This window comes from Nannobrachium achirus (genome assembly GCF_963921795.1).
Source record: "Nannobrachium achirus genome assembly, chromosome: 23".
Classification (NCBI taxonomy): domain Eukaryota; kingdom Metazoa; phylum Chordata; class Actinopteri; order Myctophiformes; family Myctophidae; genus Nannobrachium; species Nannobrachium achirus.
Genome location: NC_137830.1, coordinates 11,588,819 through 11,613,137, shown reverse-complemented (window position 1 = coordinate 11,613,137; position 24,319 = coordinate 11,588,819). Strand labels below are relative to the sequence as shown.

General features: G+C 42.7%; 2 protein-coding genes across 2 annotated transcripts in view; one reads left to right on the top strand and one right to left on the bottom strand.

The window, feature by feature from the left end:
* The window catches only part of cog5 (component of oligomeric golgi complex 5), a 132,705-nt gene that overhangs the window by 96,595 nt on the left and 11,791 nt on the right, over positions 1-24,319 (bottom strand). The window contains exon 6 of the mRNA XM_080754521.1: positions 17,634-17,754. Coding sequence (XP_080610647.1) covers positions 17,634-17,754 — 121 coding nt within the window. The remainder of the gene's footprint in view (positions 1-17,633; positions 17,755-24,319) is intronic.
* gpr22a (G protein-coupled receptor 22a) lies at positions 6,832-10,830 on the top strand (the record flags this gene model as incomplete). The annotated part of the gene is made up of 3 exons (XM_080754530.1): positions 6,832-6,918; positions 8,404-8,550; positions 9,766-10,830. 3 exons carry the CDS (start codon positions 6,832-6,834, stop codon positions 10,828-10,830), a joined length of 1,299 nt encoding a protein of 432 aa, XP_080610656.1.

The following is a 24,319-nucleotide window of genomic DNA, read 5'->3' as shown; positions in this document are numbered from 1 at the left end:
CGTCCTGTTGTCCTGCTATCGACAACATGACGCTTTAGTTACTTTTTAGATTTTCCTGTAGACTACATTGTTAATTCCGGACTTTGTAACAGAATATTTCTATATCGCATTGATACTTTTACTTAAGTTAAACATTTGGGTAGCCTACTTTTTACACAACTGCATGACGCTATCATCCTCGATTTTAAAACGATATTTTATCCGGCGGGAATGATGCTATAGGCTACTATAGCCATGTTGTCATTTTACTGCTATTACAGCTCACATTTTGTGCTGTGATCAATTGCATGTAGTCATGTAGAACTCACTCACAGTAAATGATGGGACAATACTTCCATGTTGATGCACTTTATTAATGTACAATTCACAGTAAAAATTAAGGTGCAGTTAGTGCAACTAGTAATAGTACATTTCAATTTAAAATGAAGTGGCAGTAAAGACGCAGTAGCAGTAAAGTTGCAAAAATACAGTACACTATATACAGTAGGCCTATATATCTTCAGCAGCAGTACAATATGGAACTGCGTAGCTTTTTAGCAGCAATGTCACAGTGTGCAAACAGCATTATGTAGGTACAGATAATAGCTAAAAGGTAAAAATACAGTACACTATATACAGTATATCTTCAGCAGCAGTACAATATGGAACAGTGTAGCTTTTTAGCAGCAATGTCACAGTGTGCAAACAGCATTATGTAGGTACAGATAATAGCTAAAAGGTAAAAATACAGTACACTATATACAGTATATCTTCAGCAGCAGTACAATATGGAACAGTGTAGCTTTTTAGCAGCAATGTCACAATGTGCCAACAGCATATGTAGGTATCTTGCATCGCAGGTATCTTTTGCAGCAGTGTTAGACTCCAAATAGTCACAACTTCACTTGGGATGTGGGTGATTATCTTCCACAGAATGAGCCAAATTGTGGTGTGGAAATACTTTTCGTTTCTTGTTTGCGGAGTAGGGATGGTCAGTGCTGCTACTCTGTGACCGTTGATTGATGCGATCCTCTCCTTTCTCCTCCTGCAAAGTCCTCCTGTTGCGAAGTTCAATCTCCAAGTGGCGTGCGCGTCTGTTCAGTATGCGTGTATGTGTGCGAGCGTGCACTACTACTACTGTGTGGAGTGCGTGTGCGTGTGCGCTGTGTTTATGTGTGCATGTGTGCCGCGTGAGAGGCGGAGACCTTGCTTGTGAGAGGCGGAGACCTTGCTACGCAATCTACGCAGGGAAGCGAGTCAGTGGGCGTGGTCTGGGACAGAGCGGGGGAGCGGGGAGGCGGGTGCGGGGGGGGGCTAGGCGTAGCGGAGCAGAAATGGGAGGCACGCCACACACACACACACACACACAGCTCCACTTCACACGGGTGTGATTATTTTTTGGTAAAGCAAAGCCCTGCTTCATCATACAAGATTGTCGCACAAAACTAGTGAAAACAGCAGATCTACAAACAGATGCGAGGCGTTGTGTGCTTGTAGATCGGCTAGTACATTTTTTAGACAGTAGCCCCCCGCGTGCCGCAAATGGCCCACGGGCCGCCTATTGGGGAACCCTTCTCTACTTGCACGCACACACATGAAGACACACACACACACACACACACACACGCCTTTTGGAGAACGATGAGCGTAGTCACATGAAGGTGTACTATAAATCTCTAGGGGAAAAGGGATGGTCACATGATGTCATGCTGCTGAGGCGCCTCACAAAGGGCCAGTTAGCAGCCCTTCAGTGGTAATTTGCTAAACGGACACATGACGGAGACCATCAAAGAAAAGCACTGCATTAAAAAGACATAAGGAACATGCATGCATACATGTACACGTGTGAGTTAGGGCATTCACGAATAGTGATTTTTAGTATTCGAATTATTCGACCTCAAAGTATTCGAATAGTCGAATATTCGACAAGATTGGCCAAACTGTCAAATATTAAGTAAGCAAGAGGCGAACATTGTGAAAATAGCAGATCTACATGCTCACAACGCCTCACGTTGCGAGGCGTTGTGAGCATGTAGATCTGCTATTTTCACAATATTTATCTGCGGAATTGAGTCACATTAAATGTAATACCTACAATTCCAAGTGCTTGTCAGGGTGGAGGTCCCCAGTTCAAATATGTTTATTTTGGGGGTCACGGCCTAAAAAGGTTTGAGAACCCCTGGTATAGAGCATTAAAAAATTCATCCACCAGGGGCATTGACAACTTCATTCTTATGACTTCCTATCTAGCCAAGCTTTATAAACTATATCTTTTTTAAAGAGAAAACAATAAAACAAAATTAAATAACCGAATATTCGACTTCGGTGAAAATCGTCGAATAGTTACTTTGATATTCGAATATTCGAATATTTGGTGAATGCCCTAGTGTGAGTGGGTGAGCACGCATACAAACAGTGAGCTCGCATGTACACACGGACACACGCCTATGTGTCCAATTAGGAGAGAAAGCACCAAATCCAAGAGAGTACAAATGAGCTCAAAAGCAGTGGACAATTGGAAATGTTTGGATTTGGGGTATTGGCACGTTTATTTTAAATCTGCATCTCTGTCCTTTTGTTTCCCCAGGACAAACAGCATAAAAATATGGGATGGAGACGAGGACGCTTGGCACTGATGATGTCATTCTCTGCGCAAAATGAATCCAGTAAATCATCTCCATGTGCCGTCTCCAACGTGCCCTGTACGACCTTCAGCGCGGCTCGCTGACCTTTGCTTCCAGTCATCCCGGGTCAGCGTTGAGTGGAGTCACACGGGTCGTCTGGGTTGAAGGTGGAACGGCCCGTCGACCTTACAGCGTCGTTTTAGTTCCAACTCTGTCTGTCTATCCCTCCTTCCCCTTCACACACCCAGACACATACAAACACCCGAGGAGTCCTGACAGGGCACCATGGACCATGACTACTGGACCTTTATCGGACTGGGAAAAATAAGAATGACACTCTGAAAGATGAGATTCAAGACCCATTCCTAGAGCGGGTGAGAGGAGGATTGTTCTGGCCCTGGTACCATTTTCATGGGAACATGACAGCAGAGGCACCAGTCCAGACACAAAGGACAACAACGAGAACAAACTGTGAATGAAAGACAGCATTGATTTAACTGCACCACGCTAATGTGGTGATGCACACCCCCGTGGAGAGGGGACGGGAGCACATTGATTTCTGCAAGCGAACAATTCACAAACAGCCCGTTTTCCCCTCACTGGGGTAAACTACGATAGAGAAAGAATCCTGTTCTTTTTATTATGCAACTCACTGACGGCTTTTGAGCTTCCGTCAAACCTTAACACATCGCCTGAACGATGCGAAGTTGTGTGGATTAACCGACGGTCTGCCAGTTATTCTATGGTGCGATGCTGCGATGACGTCCCTCATGGCTAACTCAAGTCCCGCTGAGCTGGAGGCGACACTCTTACGAGGGAGGGGTGAGTTGTTGAGAGACTAGATAGCCAGGCTACAACCTCGACCAATCATTTGACAGAAACCAGCTGAATAGTATTAATACACTTGAGGTGTGATTGCTTCAACAGTTGTATAGCTATCAGAATACCACAGTAAACAGATATTGAATATTGAAACTATGACACCAAATTGCACTTTTCTTTGTACCACACTTCAACACCTGTGGTAAAAAGGCCTACAATAATTGCATACCAATATGGAGTAATTTCACATTCACATTGGCTAGTTTAATTTCCAAAATAGATGTATAACCCACTGATTAAGTGATGGACATGATGCTGTACAATAATGGGTCTGTCTGTTGTCCACCTGAGAAGTCATATAAACACTGTGATAGTTAAGTTGTCGACCGTTGTTCGAATCCCTCATGTTTTGTCGCCATTCGTTTGTCTGCCGTTGAGTCATTTCTAAGGTGCATTCACAACGGACGGACAAAAATAATACGATTAGGTTCGCATCACAGTAAATGTGTTGGTGTTTTCTCCGCCATGTCATGAACGTGGAATGTGTTTTGGCTAGTTTAGATGGTGACTGCACACACTTAACCCAGTTAAACCCCCTGGATATTCTATATTCGGGTCAGCATGAGGGGAAAACCTTTGCAGAAAATAGCAGGTATACAAGCTTACAATGCGTCGCCGTGCGACGTGTTGAAAGCTTGTAGATCTGCAGAGACATTTAATGTGGAGCAAAAACAGAAAAAGCCCTGTGGGACTCCGTTCAACCACGTAGGGTTCAAATGGTTTACATGACACACAGGCCCAATGCCTATGGCTCTGGCTACACAGCGGTGTAAACACTGGGCGGTTGTTCCGTCATTTCAACATGGACAATGTAGCATTATCAGGGTCAAAATAAATAGGACGCGTCCCCAGGACGCATGGACGGTGAGTTAACTGAACTGTGCCCTTTCACCGTCATTTTGTGTCAGAGACACTGGACGCCTATGGTGTTCAACGTCACTGGATCATAACCCGAACAACTGGATTATGCCCAAACCTATCTATGGTATATGCAACTGGGACGGCACCCAGTCCACAGTGATACCACTTGGCGGGGGTAGGGTTGGGATCCTTTTAGATTTTAACGATTCCGGTTCCTTAACGATTCCCTCTTAACGGTCCGATTCCTTAACGGTTCACTTTAAAAATTGTTTTTTTTAATGGACCCTTACAGGTCTGTAACTCTGGACCCTTACGGGTCCATTTGGTTCCATTTGTACACTCTCAGAGTTATGGTTGGTCCTTGAAATGTAAAAAAAGTTTGAGAACCACCGGTATTGTAATTATATAGGAGACGTGAAGTCCACATAACCAGCTTTTGCAGTGTGATAAAACCGGTTCTGGAAACGGTTCCAAACGTGAAGGAACCGATTCCGATTCCTCAATGTTGGATCCGGTTCCACCAGTTCCACCGGTTCCAAGTCCCAACCCTAGGTGGGAGCACTCGCTGTGACTCGCTCAGCAGCTTCCTTGTCCGGTGCACCTCACGGGGCTCACGCCTGTCTTGTTCTCAAGCGATAGAGAAATGTAATGGTAAGGGAAACGATTAGTTTTTTTGAGATTGGTGATATAAGACAGTGTTTCTCAAACTGTTTCGGCTGCAGTACCCCCTTATACTGATTTCTGAAGCAGAGTAGCCCCTTCCCATGAATCCAGCATTTTGCTTAGAAAAAACGTACATCAAAAGTCTAGTTCCCATTCAATATGTTCAAAATAGTAGTGCATAATGGCAAATAAACATTGCCATTATACATTGCCACAACAGTTGTAATTTGCTTTAACAATTTTAATCTGAGCAGGTTCACACTAAGTCTGTCAAGGTTGTATCATTGACCATAACACTAAAATACATATTTCCAGTTTCTAGTTTCTTCTCACGTACCCCCTGCAGTACCCCTGCGTACCACTAGGGGTACACGTACCCCAATTTGAGAAACACTGATATAAGAGATTGAAAGAGGACCGACGGTACTTGGATATCCGGGTTTGACTTTGCGCTTCCGCCACTTATTTTGGTCAACGTCAAAGTGTGGTAGTCCTGGAGTCGTGACATAAGAATGTTGGGTAAAAAACTATAATAAAAAGAACAGGCAAGACTACCATGTTCCTTCTACTGCTCCGAAACTTTACACCTGGAATTGGGAGACACTTCTTTTCATCCTGACAGCAGAGGGATTGCGATGCCTTCCCCACACACAAACACTGCCAATGCAGCTGAAACTGTTCAAATTGAGCCGAGATGCATGAATGTCATGTCCAGCTTTAAAAGATGTAGGAGGAGATGTGCTCCAAAACGTAGGCGGAAAGAAAATAGCAAGTACAGTATGCAACAGAAAAGTAGAACTGTAGCAACCACACCAACTAGTAGTCAAGCTATAGTAGGGCTGACGCATTATTACATAATCGTCTAATCGCAATTTTTTGACATAATAGCGATTATTTTTCATAATCGTTTCCATGTTGAAAAATGTTCATATATTTTTTGTGAAGTATTTTTTTGGGGGAAATAGCAGATCTACAAGCTCACAACGCGTCGCATCGCGACGCATTGTCAGCTTGTAGATCGGCTATTTCCACTATCAATGTTCTTTTTTAAGTATAAAGTTGTCAGATATGTCAGTCATTTCTTTGTATATTTAGGTTATGTGTCATATCTGCCCTGTGCAACTTCAAAGCCTGAAAGCCAAACAAAAATGTAATTGTCAACGACAAAAACACAATTAAATCGTTAATCGCAATTATTTGAGTGAAAATTAATCATCATGTAAAATGTCATAATCGTGACAGCCCTATAGTAGGGTATTGGTCTTATAACATCTACAACATTAAATCTAACACAAAGGGCCACTGTATTAGAAATCTCTTTTTCACAATATAAAGTATGTTACACCTATCTTTTAGAGTAAAATATAGGAACTGTGTATTATATTGTTTATTATGGACACATTTAAAGTTCTAAAGGTAATGGAATTGAAACAACATTCAACGAGAAACTTGCTCTTCACACAATGTCTTAGTATTGTTGTGTTGTGATACTTTGGTTTATAGTGTGTGCCAGCGGCTACGTCATTGTAGTCCTTAGCGGCCATTTCTTGTGACAAAACACAGGTGTTTCAATTGTTTGATTGCATAGAACTAATGCTATAGTCTAATCAGAACACCTGTGTAATGCTGTGTTGTCACAAGAAATGGCCGCTCTTAGAACTACATTTGGCACAGGCACACCCTATAGAGACAAAGTATCTTAGTGAAGAAAACTAAATGTCAAATTATCATAACGTGTTTTTTTTTTTTTTTTTGCTGCGCTTGTGCAAATGGCTGTCTGTTCCTCTTGGCCCCATTCAGGATTATGACCACAGGATTCACTATGACCAACATGTCGGTCCTCGACATGGCTGAACCCTTTGATCTTGACATGAGCACCTCGGAGGCCGTCTACCCCATCAGCTTCCAGGTAGGGCCATGGCTCCGTAAGCACATCTGATCTGCTTTTATTCCATTTAATTTTAGGCATAGAATTAATTAAATGCTTTAATGATTGAAAAAAATAGCTGATATACAAGCTCAGAGCGCGATTTTTGGAAAAGATCTTTGAATATATCTTTTTAAAATCGAACATTTGTAACTCAAATATTTGCTTCTGGGTGGTCCCTGGAACAGCATATTTTGAGATTGAGGGTCCTAAAACCAGTGCTTCTCTGTGTGACGGACTAATATGTATAGCTATAGATATAGATAAAATCTAAAATGACATACAGTAGATGGTTTCTATTCCTGGTTTTAATGGGTCAAAGTCAATACAAGGTGGCTAAGGGGTAGAATGGGCGGTAGAGCAGAACTGCGAGGTTCACAGTTCGATCTCGGGCATCCCCAGAGTTAGTGTCGAAGTGTCCTTGAGCAAGACTTGTATTGCTCCCGATGTGCAGGTTGGTGGAAGAAATCTATCTAGAGCGCTTTGGATGAAAGCGCTATACTGTAAATGCACCATTTACCATTTCACAAAGGTAATTGTAAAAAAAATAGCCAATCTACAAGCTCACAAAAAAGTGTTAGCTTGTAGATCAAGCTATTTTATGTGTGTAGGAAGGCTAAGTAATCTAGAACGGGTTGTCTGTACAGTATCTGCTCTGACAAACTGAATGTATGCATAAAATAGAAGCAGTCTGGGGACGATCAGTCTGCACAACCAGGTCATTCCTAGTGAAGTGAAAATGAAAGTGACGAAGAGTGTGAAAGTTGGATCGTAGTTCATAATCAATCTATGCATACAGAAACTATTTTTTAAGCAGTTATACAAACATTGTTCTTGAGAAGCACCTTTGCACTTATGTAATAGGTGTTAAGTATTTATCGCTATTTTCATTTGGGCAAAAGAGACCTAGACCATTCCTACACTAGTTGACATGCCCATACACAACCAGTTTATCAATGCCATCCCCATTTTTTCCAAAAGCCCACATTTAGAAATGCATAGCTGAAGAGACAATGATACTTCGTTTAAGTATCACTATGGCTATGAAGCAAAACATTGTAATAGGACACAGAAAGTCAACTAAAACTATGACGAAAAATGTCTGTCGACTGCCTTTTTTCACTGACGAATACTAAACAAAAACTAAGCTGTGGTGACTAAAACTAAGACAAAATATATGGGCAATTTATTTTGACTAATAAAAACTTGACTAAAATGTCCAGGAGGGATGAGTGCGTCCCTCCTGATGCTGCAGAACTAAGACAAGTAGTGTTATGTTTAGTTGCGCTCGGGTATTGCGCTCTGACAATAGCAGATCTACAAACTCCCTGTGAGCTTGTAGATCTGCTATTTTCAGAGCTTGTAGATCGGACATTTTAATCAAAAGACTGTGACCAAACTAAATCAAAATGTACCGTCAAAATCAACACTGCTCTGACCGCCGACTGTTGTCATCCTGTGTCTTAGGTTTCTATGACGGGTTTCCTGCTGCTGGAGATCGTTTTGGGCCTGAGTTCCAACCTCACGGTTCTGGTCCTCTACTGCATGAAACAGAACCTCATCAGCTCCGTGTCAAACATAGTCACCATGAACCTGCACGTGCTGGATGTGCTGGTGAGTCTCTCGACACAAACTACGTGAATTAGCGTTAGATGTCCGGACGGGGAGCACCTCGCCGCTTAACCAACACTTACCCCTCACCCCACCACACCAAAATGTCATTACAAGATTGCTAGCATTCCCTAGGTAACCGTTAGCTGCAAGCTACACATTTCCCTTAATGCAATGGCATTGCTCAAAATGTATTTTAGAAACAAAACACAGAACACAATCATCATGTCATGTGTTGTCTTCCCGTGTCATTTGCGCCAATTGTTTAAACTTGAAGGGGCACTATTATACCCATTAGAAACCATCAAGCCTCTGCATCAAACATGGAAGTTATACATCCATTGGGGCCGTTTGTTCAATAAACAATGCATCACAAATTCATTGTTTCCATAGAAATAAGTGTCATCGGGTCCCACAACGACTTAGGTGGCTGTGAACCCAGAAGAAGGCTGCTTATAAGCTTTCTATAATGTTCTTTATCTATACATTTATACAGTATCTATGGCCATGTTGATGTGCATTTCAGTTAAATGTCCTGTAATCTCTATATAAACAAAGAATAATTCCCCTGTCTCTCCGTTTGGGCTTTTCTCAATGTTTCCACAATTCCCATGACGCATTTCACAGGCAAGCATTGGCCAAATAGCTCTTTTTTTGCTGTAAACAGCGAACAAGGACAAAACCAGGACAAGCATTCATGGATTTTACAGCACTGGTGGAAACCTTTCAGAAGCACTTCAGAGACGACAGATACTTCTCAGTTATATGGCTGCTAATGGAAATAAGTCATTTTTATTCATTTTGAAAATCATGATAGCGTCCCTTTAACCACATGTACCCCAGCCATCATAGGAGAAAGTTCTGCATAAAATAGACCAAAATTCCGCAAAAATAGATAGAACAGACAAATTGTGAGATGTACTTTGGCTTGTTGACGTACAATTGAAGTACACAAGTTGAAGTGGTTAAAACATAGAGCTCAGGTTTTCAAAGTGGAGTCCAGGGATCCTCAGGGTTCCTTTGACGGGGTTCCAAATGGACCTTTAAAGGTGTAATGGAACCAAATGGACCCGTATTCTAATTGTACACTCATTATGGGCATCCTTGAAATTAAAGCGTGTTAGAACCAGTGCCATGACATATAGTCATCTGAAGACGAGCTGAAGCATCTCGGTTAAGAAGGGTGTGTGCCTTAAAACGATTTCTGCCTTTCTCCAGATATGCGTGTCCTGCATCCCCCTGACTGCTGTGGTGGTGCTACTTCCCTTGGAGGGGGACACGGCCATGGTTTGCTGCTTCCACGAAGCCTGCGTCTCCTTCGCCAGCGTAGCGACCGCCTCCAACGTCCTCGCCATCACCTTGGACCGCTACGACATCTCGGTGCGCCCGGCCAACCGCGTGCTGACCATGGGCCGCGCCGTGGCCCTCCTGGGGTCCATCTGGGCAGTGTCCTTCTTCTGCTTCCTAGTCCCGTTCATGGAAGTGGGCTTCTTCAGCCACTCGGGCTCAAACCTGGGCAACCAGACTATGGTGGTGACCCACACCAACGAGTACTACACAGAGCTGGGCCTGTATTACCACCTCCTAGCCCAGATTCCCATATTCTTTTTCACAGCGGTGGTCATGCTGGTGACTTACTACAAGATCCTCCAGGCGCTCAACATCCGCATCGGAACGCGCTTCCAGCACAACCTTCCCAAGAAGAAGCCGCGCAACAAGAAGACCATCTCTTTGACCGCCGCCACGCAGGTGGAGTCCACGGACGCGTCACAGAGCAGCACAGGGGTCCGAGGAGGAGCAGGAGGAGGAGGAGGAGCCCCCGCTTCTATGGGCATGCGGACGTCCGTGTCCGTCATCATCGCCCTGAGGAGGGCCGTGAAGCGCCACCGGGAGAGGCGAGAGAGACAGAAGCGAGTCTTCAGGATGTCCCTCCTCATCATCTCCACGTTCCTCCTGTGCTGGACTCCCATAACGGTGCTCAACACCGTCATCCTCAGCACCGGCCCCAGTGACTTCACGGTGCGGCTCCGCCTGGGCTTCCTGGTGATGGCGTACGGCACCACCATCTTCCACCCGCTGCTCTACGCCTTCACGCGGCAGAAGTTCCAGAAGGTGCTGAAGAGCAAGATGAAGAAGAGGGTGGTGTCCGTGGTGGAGGCCGACCCCACGCCCAACAACGTGGTCATTCACAACTCGTGGATCGACCCCAAGAGGAACAAGAAGGTCACCTTCGAAGACACGGAGGCCAGACAGAAATGTCTTTCCTCGGAAGATGTGGAATGAAAAAGGAACTTTAAAACTAATTGTCGAGCGAAAATGCGGGCGGCACTAGTAATGCTGCGGAGGAATATCTTTGAAGGATATCTTTTGGAATAAAATAATTGTGCATTAAAAAAAAATGATATAGTAATATATGGAACAAAGGAAGTAATATTGGAGAAACATTTCCAAACAGAGGCCATATATGGTACTAGATGCACCCACTCATACCGTGGACGTGGTGCAATAATGGATATTTACAGCCATTGCTGCTGCTTGAAGGAGTCAAGTTCAGAGAAAAGGAGACTATTGGAGTAAAACGACGAGGATAAAAGCGTTCTAAATGCCAACACCACATTATGAAAAAAAAAAAAAGCTGCCAAGAATCACACGTGTAAGGAATTCAAGAACCACTTTTGTGACAGAATGAGCTCATTTCTACATAATTACAGTTAGTTAAAAACAGCATAGTGTACATAGAAGTTTCATAGCGACGTGGCTGGCGAGGAGGTAATTTAATGCTATTTATTGTGGATGTTGTGGAGTGATGTCAGGGACAATTCAGCAATGAAAGCTGTATCAAAAGTGTTGTGCATGTCAGGTTTATTTTTGTCGTAGTAATTTGAGACAAACGTCTATAAGTCCTGTACAGTCATAGAACACATTGATAGTATTTGTCCTCTTTTGTAATAAATAACTAAAAAAAAACATTACTGCACTTGTCACTATCCATCTGCTTTCTAACTAGGGGTGCAACGGTTCATCGAGCGAATCAATTTAATTGATAAAAGCAGGTATTTGATCAGTCTCGATTCATCGCGCTGTGAGCTTGTAGATCTTCTATTTTCTGCACGACAGCGTTGTGCAACAAAGAATAAACTAACGCTTAAGTGATTAATCAATTCATTGATATATACAAATATACTGTACATTTTTCTAAACCACATTTCTCGATTATTCGATTAATGGAAAAAGCAATCGACAGAATAATCCATAGTTGCAGCCCTATTTCCAAGCCCTTGGTGTCTGTCAGTAGGGTTGGGTACACACACAGAGATACAGGATGCATCGGGCCAGCCAGGCTAGTGAAATGGAGTTAACCATGTCAATTCACCAAGGAGGCCCTCTCCATCCGAGTCCATTAACTGAAGAAAGGATGGGGGGGAAGGAGTAGACGGCCTAACCTACATTTTGTAATTAAGGAATACCAGACCGGACTCAATGCTGGAAATGTCACATGGAACAGTCCGTTTAGATCTTAGCCTGCCAGACAAACCTTTAGTATACCAGTCAGCAAGTTGCACTCACTCAATATGAGCTTGATAAGGTTTTAAAGAAGGCAGAGTATCACAGGGGAATAGACTAGAGGGGAATATTTTTTGTGTATTACATTTATCGGAGAAGTCCAACAATTACAAAACCTTTTGTCATTTGTGGTTAAAATATCTAGTAAAAGCCTCCCAAAACATCTGCTACTGATTGTCAGACAAGTTTGTAAAAAGGCTGATCACAGTATAGTTTTGTTGTACTGTACAAAACCATCTACAGCAGGGGTTCCCAAACCTTTCAGGTCCAGACCCAAAAGAGAGATTAGACGTTTGCCCGGAACCCAACTAGTGAAAACAGCAGATCCACAGGTGCACAATGCGTCACTTAGTAGATCGGCTATTTTCACTACATTTGTCTTCTAATTTATGTAATTTCTTAGATTTGTATTTTAGTTATTCATGAAATTACTTAGAAAAATCATTGAATTATTTCTTTATCCATTTCATGTTTTGCTTCTGTTTTTGTTTTGTTTTCTTTTATAATAAAAAAACAAAAATTAAGGGACCCATACATAAACATGTGTCAGCAAACCACAAATGGGTCCCGACCCTGTGTTTTGGAACCAATGAGTACAGTACTGCCGTAAGGTTATGGGATTCAATGTGATCCGCGTTAAAAACATTGAAAGAACATGATTTCAAGAACCTTTACAAGTGGTGTAAACGTCTTTGCTTGCAGGCTACAAGCAAAAAGGCAGGCATGAGCAGAAGAAACACTGTCTTGTCACTAATGGCTCTCAAACCGTTGAGAGTTAAAATGAGTAAATTCAAAATCTTACTGTTTAGACAGTTTTGTAACAGTGGCCAAACATGAACACAAATCATTGCAGTGAGTGGTTCTTAAAGTGGGGTTCGTTGGACCCCCAGGGGTCCTCGAGGGGGTCCCCAGCTAAACAAATTAATAAAGCATCAAAATCGCTTTTAAACACTTCAATCCTCTATTTGAAAATAGCCGACCCACAAGCTTTAAAATCATTTTAAACAACACAAACTTGCATGGGGTACCCTTCCCTGGGCACAACATCCTGTCAGATGGGGGTCCGGACCGTGGGCAAAGACCTTAAAAGTTTGAGGACCACTGGACTACTGAACACAAACCGTGCCTCTAACTCCTAGCAGTGATATCATAGTTGGCATTGTGGCTCTCAAGCCTCTGGCACAGCGGGTGAAATCCCACCCTATCACCTACAGCATGAGAGGTGATAGAGCTCGACAACTCTAAGGACCCTGGCCCCTTTCAGAGGCCCTTGGCAGGCAATGGAATCTGTGCATGTGTGCGTAAGTGCGTCTAAGTGCTAGGGCTGTCACGATATGACATTTTACAGGACGATTAATTGTCACTCAAATAATTGGCGATTAACGATTTAATTGTGTTTTTGTCGTTTTTTTTTCTGTTTGGCTTTTAGGCTTTGAAGTTGCACATGGCAGATATGACACATAACCTAAATATACAAAGAAATTACTGACATATTTGACAACTTACTACTTAAAAAATAACTTTGATAGTGGAAATAGCCGATCTACAAGCTCACAACGCGTCGCGATGCGACGCGTTGTGAGCTTGTAGATCTGCTATTTCCACTATTTCAGACATTTTTCAACATTCACGATTATGACGATTATAACAAAATAATTGCGATAATGTCAAATAATCACGATTAGACGATTATGTAATAATTGTGACAGCCCTAGTAAGTGCATTGAAGGAGCGGAAGAGAGCGAGAAGTGTGGGTTTTTCATCTGTGGGCATGTGTCCGAGTTTGTTTATGTGAATGTGTTTATGTGTTTGTTTGTGTGTGTGCGTGCGCGTGCGTGGCTGCTTTGTATACCGAAACACACACTTTCCACCTGCCCCCATGCCTTGTGTGTGTGTGCTATTGGAAGTGGTCACGGACTCATTGCCCTACGCAACTGAAAGCACTTGCCCTTGTGAGTTGGCAGTGACAAACCACACTTTATGCCTTGTGTTGTCAGATTTTTCGAAAGAACCAAGCGTCCAGGTCGACGAAAACAAGCCCAGAAGAACCGACCAGTTTCATCATTATCGTATATACTGTAGACTGTTTCGGGAATAGACGATATACAAGCTCACAACGCGTCACAATGCGAGGTATTGTGAGTTTGTACAATAGTCTTACCATGGGACCCCCATAAAAGATTTATATGGGGCTCTTTGCCTGGTACAAAATATTATTAGATGGTAGTCCACGGATACTTATTAACTTTGTTAGGTAAGAAAGAATTGGGGGAGGTAATCCTTATCACGTTCCTGGATGTGTTAGGCAGCCCAAGTGTTGCCCATCTGTAGTTGCTTATTTGGGCTTCCTTCCTAAAATCATGTTTAAGTCGTTGGTTCTCAAATTTTTGTCAAGGACCTCCCCAAAATATATGTATTTGTCCGCGGACCCCCATCTGAAAATATGTTGTGCCAGGGAGTGCCTCCCATACAATATTTTGTGTAGTTAAAATGTTTCAAAAAATATGCAAAATATGTCCTTTATCTTTGCAAGATTAATAAAAAAAAGCAGATATCCAAGATCACGATGCGACACATTGTGAGCTTGTAGTTCGGCTGCGATCTATAAGCTCCTACCTAGTCACGTCTTTTGGGCTCGCTTTCGTAAGACCTGGTTTACTTTATTCTATCGTGTGCACCACCATCACTTTCCATGTGCTGACAACACAAGGTCACAGTGTCCTCCTCAACAGGGTGGCCTGGCGGTCACCCTCACACGCATGCACGCATGCACACCAAACCAAATATATATTGTGACGCGTGGACGAGTGTATGTACAGTACGTGTGTGAAATTGGAAATGGTGAAGGATGGCGCTGCCGTGCGATGGAGAAACAACGGGTGGGGAATGATTGACTTTCAAAGAAGGGTAGATATGGCCTCCGTGAAGAGGAGCTGAAGGTAAAGGAAAAGGTGAACGCTCGCTCGCTCGCTGCAGCGAACAGATGCTCTGACTCATGTGCTGGAGAATTCATGACACTGTGTGTGTGTGTGTGTGTGATATATATATATATATATATATATATATATACTGTGTATATATATATACATACATATATATATATATATATATATATATATATATATATATATATATATATATATATATATATATATATATACTGTATACATAATTCTAACACTTTCCTTTCAACAACAAAGAGAAGAAAAATGTGTAAATAGTAAAAATAGTAAAAAGATTCACGGAAACTGGGGGCAGAAATTCTCCTCTGCCTACAAAATGATGTCATACTTAACAGCCCCATATATATATATATATACACAGTATATATATTAGGGATGTTAATCGACGCATTATTTACGAATCGACGCGTCGCGGCCGAAAATCGACGCGTCGATCGACTTTTTTCACCTTTTTTTTTTTTTTTTTCACTAAGCAGCAGCTGAGATGAGACTCAGGAGAGCACAACACAACGGGGCATTACTTTAAGCAACACAACTTATGCAGCTGCACCCATCAGAACTTGCATCAAAGCCCTAATAATACTTATAATTGCTCTTCCTTGCGTTAGCACAGAGTCTGTTCTCTAGAGACTAGAAGCGGAGTGACAATTTAAAGTCCATGGAACGTAGTGGTAGCGCTCTGGCTGGCTGGCACCCCAGGCTAGTGTATCAATGTGGAGGAGCTTTGGTCTGCCTCGATCTCTCCCTCCCCGACCGCATCCACGGGTGTCGCATTAACGACGATGTATTTTGTGTTGTTTTATTGTCAATCTTGACAAAATCACTGCACACGAGGCAACGCTGCCATTAACAAGCGAGCTTTCGTGTCAAGCATGCATGCACACAGGCACGTAAACAAAACACATCCAGTCAGCGCGGTGAGCGCGCACTGCTATGACGCGTGCACACGAACAGACCAGCAGTGTTTCTCAACCTGTAGTCCGCGGACCTGACTAGCGCCGTATGCATGCGAATCTGCGATGCATGCATGCACAACACAGACGTTCATTCGTCCCCGACACAGAGACACACACACCGGTGTCACATTTGGAAAACATTAACGCTTATAACGTTTTTGAAGCGATTAAAACATTTTTGGGGGAAAAACTTTAGAAAAAAAAATTATAATTAAAAAAAAAAAAAAAAAATCGACTCATACGTTTTTGAGTCGCGGTGAGCATGAGTCGATTTTCGATTTTTTTTCACATGCCTAATATATATATATATATGCATACAGTATATACGACAGTATATCAATGCCATCAGGCAGAAACCTTGTATCTCCATATACAATATATTCAACTTTGTCCTACTGCATTGGTTCTCAACTTGTGGGTCAGGACCCCCAGGGGGGTTCCCAAATTATGTTGGGGGGTCCTCAGATGATTAGCTTAAAGTGGAACATTGTTTTCCCGCTCAGAAATAAACAAACCAACAAAAAGTTTAAGTATATGCACATTTCTAAAAGGCAGAAATTGTGAAAATAGGCGATCTACATGCGAGGCGTTGTGAGCATATAGATCTGCAATTTTTACAATAGAACCGTCTTATACAAAGTGTAATGGCTCAACACTCATCAGGGTGGGGGTGGGGGGGGGGGGGGGGGGGTCCCCAGTTAAAATATGATTATTTTGGGGGTCGCGGCCTGAAAAGGTTGAGAACCACTGCCCTACTAAGTGAAAATAGCTGATCTACAAGTTCAAAGTGAGCTTGTAGATCAGCTATTTTCACTATTATAGATCGTTTCTAATACAATGATAAAAAAGGAATGTTTTTCAGACTTTCCACACGACAGCAACGATATACTGTTATATATGGTATGTTTGGGTATGTAATGTTTGTGGGCCGTCTGTGGTGCACTGAACTGAAGCAATAACACATAAAGCATGACACACAAACGCATCCGTGTCCTCTGACACACTGAAATATCCATGGAACACAAAAAAATCACACCCGTGTGAACTGAGCGGTGGTTCTCCCCCCCCCCCCCCCCGTGTGTGTGTGTGTGTGTGTGTGTGTGTGTGTGCGTGTGGCCTGGACAACAGCGCCCCTCCCTTAACATGTGTGGTCAGAAAAGGTACTACACAGGCTTGAGGCTACATACAGACCCACCCACATACAAACAAACTAACTAACAAACAAACATACCTACACACACGGCCACGCTATGGAGACGGTGTGACCACCGCTCAAAAAGTACAGCATACACTTAATACTCTTCCCACAGAGCAGGGGTCTTCAACAAGGGGGGGGGGCTGCCACATCTCTGTGTCTGTAACTCGTTTTTCTTTTACATTAATCACTTGAACCCTACTTACCCTAGCATCCCTATTCAGAGGGGAACATTAGCTGAAAATAGCACTGTGAAACATACTCAGGCCCGGCTTAATGCATGGGTTTTAGGGGCTTCCAAGCCCTGGAAAGCTCCAAGCGCCTGGCCGAAAATAAACAAAAAATACGGGACTAAGCGTGCCAGAGCATCCCCCGGGCGAGGTCAGCGGTATGAGTGCATGTGCTTACCCAGTTCGTTGAGGCTCTGGGCTGCCTTGGTGATCTCCCTGCTGCCACCCTGGAGCTGGCCCTGGAGCCTCTTGCTGAGGTACAAGATTCGAATGATCCTCCGCAGAAGGTCGCACGCCACCTGGGACGGACAGAGGAACACTGTAGACCCAGTGGTTCTCAATCTTTTCTGGATCAGCCGGGCACACTTGAAAATCTTGAGCGTTCGCGGCCCACCCATCTGAACACTTTATTGGCATCGCAAAGAAAACTCATTTTATCAAGGTTTTAAAATAAAAAAATGTATAATATACGGTATAATGATGTTATATTATCAGTAAAATCTTAGTGTTTTGCCAGTTATTTGGGCACCACTTGCAATAGCCTTGCTGCCCACAGGTTGAAAACAAACTGTTGTAGACATCATTATACAGATCAATATAATTACGGAAAATAATGAACTTTTCCATCTTTTTTTTAGATGGATCTGTATGTTGGGTGCATTTATTCTGTTCACAGATACAGATAGTACAGGGGTCCTTACATCAAAACCAATACCATTTAACGCAGTGTTTCTCAACCACTGTGCCTGGGGACTTTTGGTGTGCCCCTGAGAAGGGTCAAGTGTGCGCCTTGAAACTGCTTGAAAGCCAGTATTGTATTTATCATTTTAAAAATGATTTAAACCAGTGAAAACAGCCGATCTGTGTGCTTGTAGTTCTGCTGTTTCCACTACTGTTGTGCGACAGCCTTGTATGATGAAGCAGGGCTTTACTTTGCGAAGAAACGTACAAATTTGAAACTTGGAGATACAAGGTTTCTTCCCGACAGTGACGATATTTACACCCCCGTATTATGTTGGTGTGCCCATGGATTCTTGGAACATGAAAAGTGTGCCCATGCAGAAAAAGAGAAACACTGATTTAACGGTTAACCACTTCAAACATTCGCAATTCAAACATTTTGGGAAACAGCCGAGCTTGTAGGTCATCTATTTTTATTTTGCCCGCCTGTCATGCTGGTATTTGAGGACTGGCGCTGTAAGCAACAACAACTCTACCGTCCTTACACTGCAAGTCACTGAGCTCATGAGACAGAGTTTTAACAAGATAGGAAGTAAAAATAATAATAATTCTCTGACATCAAGTGCGCATCTGTGGGTGTTTTTTGATGTGATTTAATTTGGACTTAATAAAATGCACATGTCAGATGCAATGCTGCAACCCAGTGTCCGTACCTCTATAAACTAATCTCCTTCAGGACCTGACCTGACAAAATCTGAAATTAAGCCCGATAAAATAATCGATTTTCAAAAACAGCCGATCTACAGGCTCACAACGTGCCTGGATGTGGCGCACTGTGTGCTTGTAGATCGGTTATTTTGGCTATTTTTGTGCAACCCTGTTGTTGGTTAGAAGTGGTTAATCGTACTAATTGATTTAGTAGGTTATAAGGAGAATCTATTTGAATGTTTGCATCAATTCCTTGATGTATAAAAAAAAAAAATACCGAATCATTTTAAACGCTTCTCGATTTGAAAAAGTAATCAATAAAATAACGGCAAAGAAAATTATTTATAGTTGCAGCCTTTTTTGGGGCCTGGAAAACTAGTACAATCTGGCCCCGTGGTAAGTGACTGTGTCCGTGTCAAATACCCTGACCTTGCACTTGGTAGCTCAGTCTGGGTCCAGATAAGAGCGTCTGCTAAATACCTAAATTATAAAATGTTAATTGGCTTGTTTAAAAAAGGAATGTCATGCCTAATTATAGCTAAAGATACTTGTAGAGGCTTCGGCTAGTTGGATCATAACGGATGTGATAAGGAGGACATGTGCCAGCTCCGACTCCGCTCTAACAAAATAACCTTGAAGAAGAAGGCTTAATGTAATACGATTACGGAACGGAATTATTTAGAATTACTTAGAATCCAATAATGACGACGGCAGATTTTTCTATCCTCGTTTCCACAAGGGTTATATTTGGATGGAAGAAATGTAAAACTAGCAACATCATTGCTGTGAGACATGGGACTCCAGGTGGAAGGTTGGGCTTACTTTTAACTCATTGACTGCTTTATGACGAGTTTGACGTATTATTGTTTTATTTGATTTAACCCATTTAGGCCTGAACACATGATGACGCAATATTTTATGCTTTAAATATAAAAAAATAGCAGATATACAAGCTCACAGCGCGGCACCGAGTGCCGCGCTGCGAGCTTGTAGATCTGCTATTTTTGAAAAATCGTGAAAATTTGAATTTTGACCCGATTCTATATGTGTCTTTTGAATCCTTCTAAGATTTTTGGAAAAACCCTGTTTCTGTCAGCAATCTGGCCAGCCATCGTCAAAGAAAAGGTCCTTTTCACTTAACTGGAGCTCAGTTAGTCTGTTCTTGAGAGACTACTACTGTATGTCAGTGGTGCTCAAACCTTTTCATGTGAAGGACCCCCAAAATGATATTTATTTGGCCACGGACCCCCATCTCAAAATATCTAGTTCCAGGGACCACCCAGAAGCAAAATTTGAGTTACAAACGTTCGCTTTGAAAAATACATATTTTTGCACACATTTTCACGACTTTTTCAAAAATAGCAGATCTACAAGCTCGCAGCGCGGCACTCGGTGCCGCGCTGTGAGCTTGTATATCTGCTATTTTTCACTGGTTAAAGCAGTCAATAATTCTAGGCCTAAATGGGTTAATTAATAATTGCGATGGAGCGCATCTCCTGTAAAAAGAAAGGATCATAGCGTGTCACAGAGTGGTTAACCCTGAATACCTTTACTAAAGGTGCCAGGTCAGTTACTTCCCAGCCCTCACTGGTGAAAGCGTTGTTCCATTTAACCAATTACACGATGAAAGCACCAACCACTCAAGGCCAGGTCACAGATTTGTACTTAGAGTGGCTGTGATTTAATACATGCTCAAAGACGGCTGTGATTTAATACATGCTCAAAGAGGGCCACAAACTATCACCTGATTTCCTCTTAAACCCACTTCACAGAAAGGCTAATTTCAAAAATACTTTGAAAACTGAACAATTGCTAATAGCACAGAGGATGAACAATACCCAGTGAAAGATGAACTGAAAGTGAAAGCCTGACAAAAGGATAAAGGATGGATAAAGTTAGATGGAACGTTGTATAAAATTTGCATTTGAGGTCCCAGAGGCCTGCCTTGACCTGTATGTCACAACGTACGCTTGGGAACGAAAGGAATAAGACAGGAAGACATTTGAAAAGGTTAGTCTACTTCCATTGAAGTGTTGTGCATACCACAGGTTTGTGCAAAGTCAAAAACTATTTGTGTATTACACATCTCGTGTTGTGTGGGCTCGTGTGTGTGTGTGTGTGTGTGTGTGTGCACGTGCTTGTGCTTGTGCGTGCGAGCGTGCGTATATGATGAGTAAGAAAAAGCTAATCTCCAGCACCATGCATGACGAATAGAGTGCTTTATCTGAACTGAAATGCGGGAATGGGTCCAGTGTGGGTCTGAGGGCTGGTAGTAAGCTGAGACGACAGAAGCATTTTAGCACAACACAACTTCAGATGACTCCTGAACCTTTCCTGTGCATAACCTTTGCATTTGGCATTAAGCAAGCAGGAGGGAGAAGCAGGAGATGAAGTCGCTGTGCATGCATGCGTGCGTGCGTGCATTAGGGGTGCAACAATTCATTTAACTCAGGGGTCTTCAACGTTTTCAGGCCAAGGACCCCTTAGCTGAGAGAGAGAGATGAAGCAGGGACCCCCTCTACATATTGCATAAATGTGTGATGCAGATTTTCATCGATTTCATAAATAGATTCATAGACTTTTTGCCAGCACTGTCATCAGTCTGTTGGATTTGTGTTTTTAGTTAACTTCACCTTTCACTTTGTACTTGGTCTGCTCTTTTTTACCTCTAAATCTATTTGCCGAAAATAGCCGATCTACAAGCTCTCAACGTCTCGCGCTGCGAGGCGTTGAGAACTTGTAGATCGGCTATTTTTGGCTAAAGTTCTCCTCAGAATAGGGATGCGAGGGTTCAAGTTGTTATTTAAAAGAATGATCCTATCACAAAGATTGCGCCCCCCCCTGTAGTAACTCTGAAGACTCCCTAGGGGTCCCGGACCCCCTGTTGAAGACTCCTGATTTAACTAATTCAATGTAATCGATTATCAATACATTTTGGGGAGGGAAAGGGAGATCGAAAGGTTTTTGTTCTCAAAATGTCTTAAAAATTTAGGGCTAAGTGGTAATTATCAGAATAGTCGATTTAGTCAATTATAAAAAAAAAAAGTTAAATCACGCGCCGTGTGAAGTGGGCGGTGCCTTTTAAGAGTTAATTTCATTCAGCGTCCCGCAAAGCTTGGCCAATGCCAAGCCCTGCGAGACGGACATACGGACGGACAGACATACACACAAAACCAGATGTAGGAGCGGTTAGCGGTATTTGGCCACCTACCCCCATCTAAAAATATTTAGTTCCAGGGACCCCCCAGAAGCAAAATCTGAGTTACAAATATTCGCTTAAGAATTATATTATTCAAAGATTTGCACACATTTTCACGCCTTTTCAAAAATAGCAAATCTATAAGCTTGTAGATTTGCTATTTCTCAATAGCTAAAGTATAAAATAATTAAGGCCCCTCCACCTTGGGCCCTAGTAACTCAGTCCCACTCCCCCCCCCCCCCCCCCCCCCCCCTTGTGACGCCCCTGAAGTGGATGCATGAGCCATGGTTAAGCCCTTTGCACACAGGACAGTTGCGTTTTTTTTTTTCGTTTGCTGCATGAATAAAACGCATTGGATTTGGTGTGCAATGCTGTGCGGAATCGGCGCTGCGGATCCCAAAAGGGGTCATAAAAGGAGTGATGAGTTTTTTACCGCATGCACGAAACGAAAAGGATTCGATCGAGAAAAAAAACGCACGGCCGCAGCCACTCGTCGCACGGCTAATTCGGATCCGGTGTGCATGAGGTCGTAGAGAATCATTGTTTTCTTTAAAAAAAAATGAAATTGTCCGTTTTATCCGTGCGGATAAACGCGCCTGTGTGCAAAGACCTTTACCCTGGTAGAGGAGAGAGCACTGGCTGAGTCACAGAGCCAGCACAGCCTGGAAGGCTGCGAGAACAGCCAAGCCAAGAGCTGAAGGGACACCCTCTCAATCTCTGTCTCTCTCTCACAAACAGCATGCTTGTGAGGACAAATATTCTAGGAAAGCAATTTTCATGCATGCCATTTTTTTTCAACCGTAACCCTGAAGCCGAAAATCTCCAAGCTCGGCACGGCGACACTGGCCTGTTAACCCATTTAGGCCTAGAATTATTGAATGCTTTAACCAGTGAAAAATAGCAGATCTACAAGCTCACAGCGCGGCACCGAGTGCCGCGCTGCGACCTTGTAGATCTGCTATTTTTGTCGTGCAAATCTTTGAATATATGTATTTTCAAAGCGAACGTTTGTAACTCAAATTTTGCTTCTGGGTGGTCCCTGGAACTAGATATTTTGAGATGGGGGTCCGTGGCCAAATAAATATCATTTTGGGGGTCCTTCACATGAAAAGGTTTGAGCACCACTGACATAGTAGTCTCTCAAGAACAGACTAACTGAGCTCCAGTTAAGTGAAAAAGACCTTTTCTTTGACGATGGCTGGCCAGATTGCTGACATAGAAACATAGGTTTTTCAAAAAATCTTAGAAGGATTCAAAAGACACTTATAGAATCGGGTCAAAATTCTAATTTTCACGATTTTTCAAAAATAGCAGATCTACAAGCTCGCAGCGCGGCACTCGGTGCCGCGCTGTGAGCTTGTATATCTGCTATTTTTTTATATTTAAAGCATAAAATATTGCGTCATAATGTGTTCAGGCCTAAATGGGTTAATCATCCAAAACTAACCCCTAAACCTAACTTCTACTCAATTTCTTTTTATTTTTTATCATAAAACAACCAATCCTCTTGTGAGGCCCAGGAAAACACTATACAGTCCTCATAATATTAAAATTCTCAAATTTGAGTGTAGTGCGGATATTTGGACTTCACAAGTATAGTAATATTACCTCCCGGCTCCACCGGGCGCGTCGAGCGTCGCGTCAACGTCAACGCTGGGAACGCTCCCGTTTTAATCAACCAGTAAGACTCCCTAATCGGGTTGGTCGCTTATCTCCACAAATATCACAGCCTCCACCTCTCACGTCATACGGGCAGCCATAGTTACACCTGGAATGTTGAATCTCCATATATGGAGATAACCTACCCATCACACAAAGTCTGACCTCACCAGCCCATACCTGGGCATGGACGACTTATATCTCCATATACGGAGATGGCCATATATGGAGATACGATGACATCACAGAGTCCACAGCTGATGATGTGGCGTGATGTCATACAATACACAAACAAGCCCTATATAAAGGGGCAATTCTCACCAGGGAAGAGAGCATTCCCCACTAGCTGAGTATCTTAAGATGGTTGGATGTGATGATAAGCCACAAATAGGCCAAAAGTTTGTTTTACCAATTATCAAGACATACGGGCAGTTGACAGTTTGCCATTGTTACTCATTGAAGTTGAATCTCCATCTGAATCCCTTTTATGCCCATATATGGAGATCCCTGCTCTGAGTATCTGACATCACTAATCCCTTTTATGCCCATATATGGAGATCCCTGCTCTGAGTATCTGACATCACTAATCCCTTTTATGCCCATATACAGTATGGAGA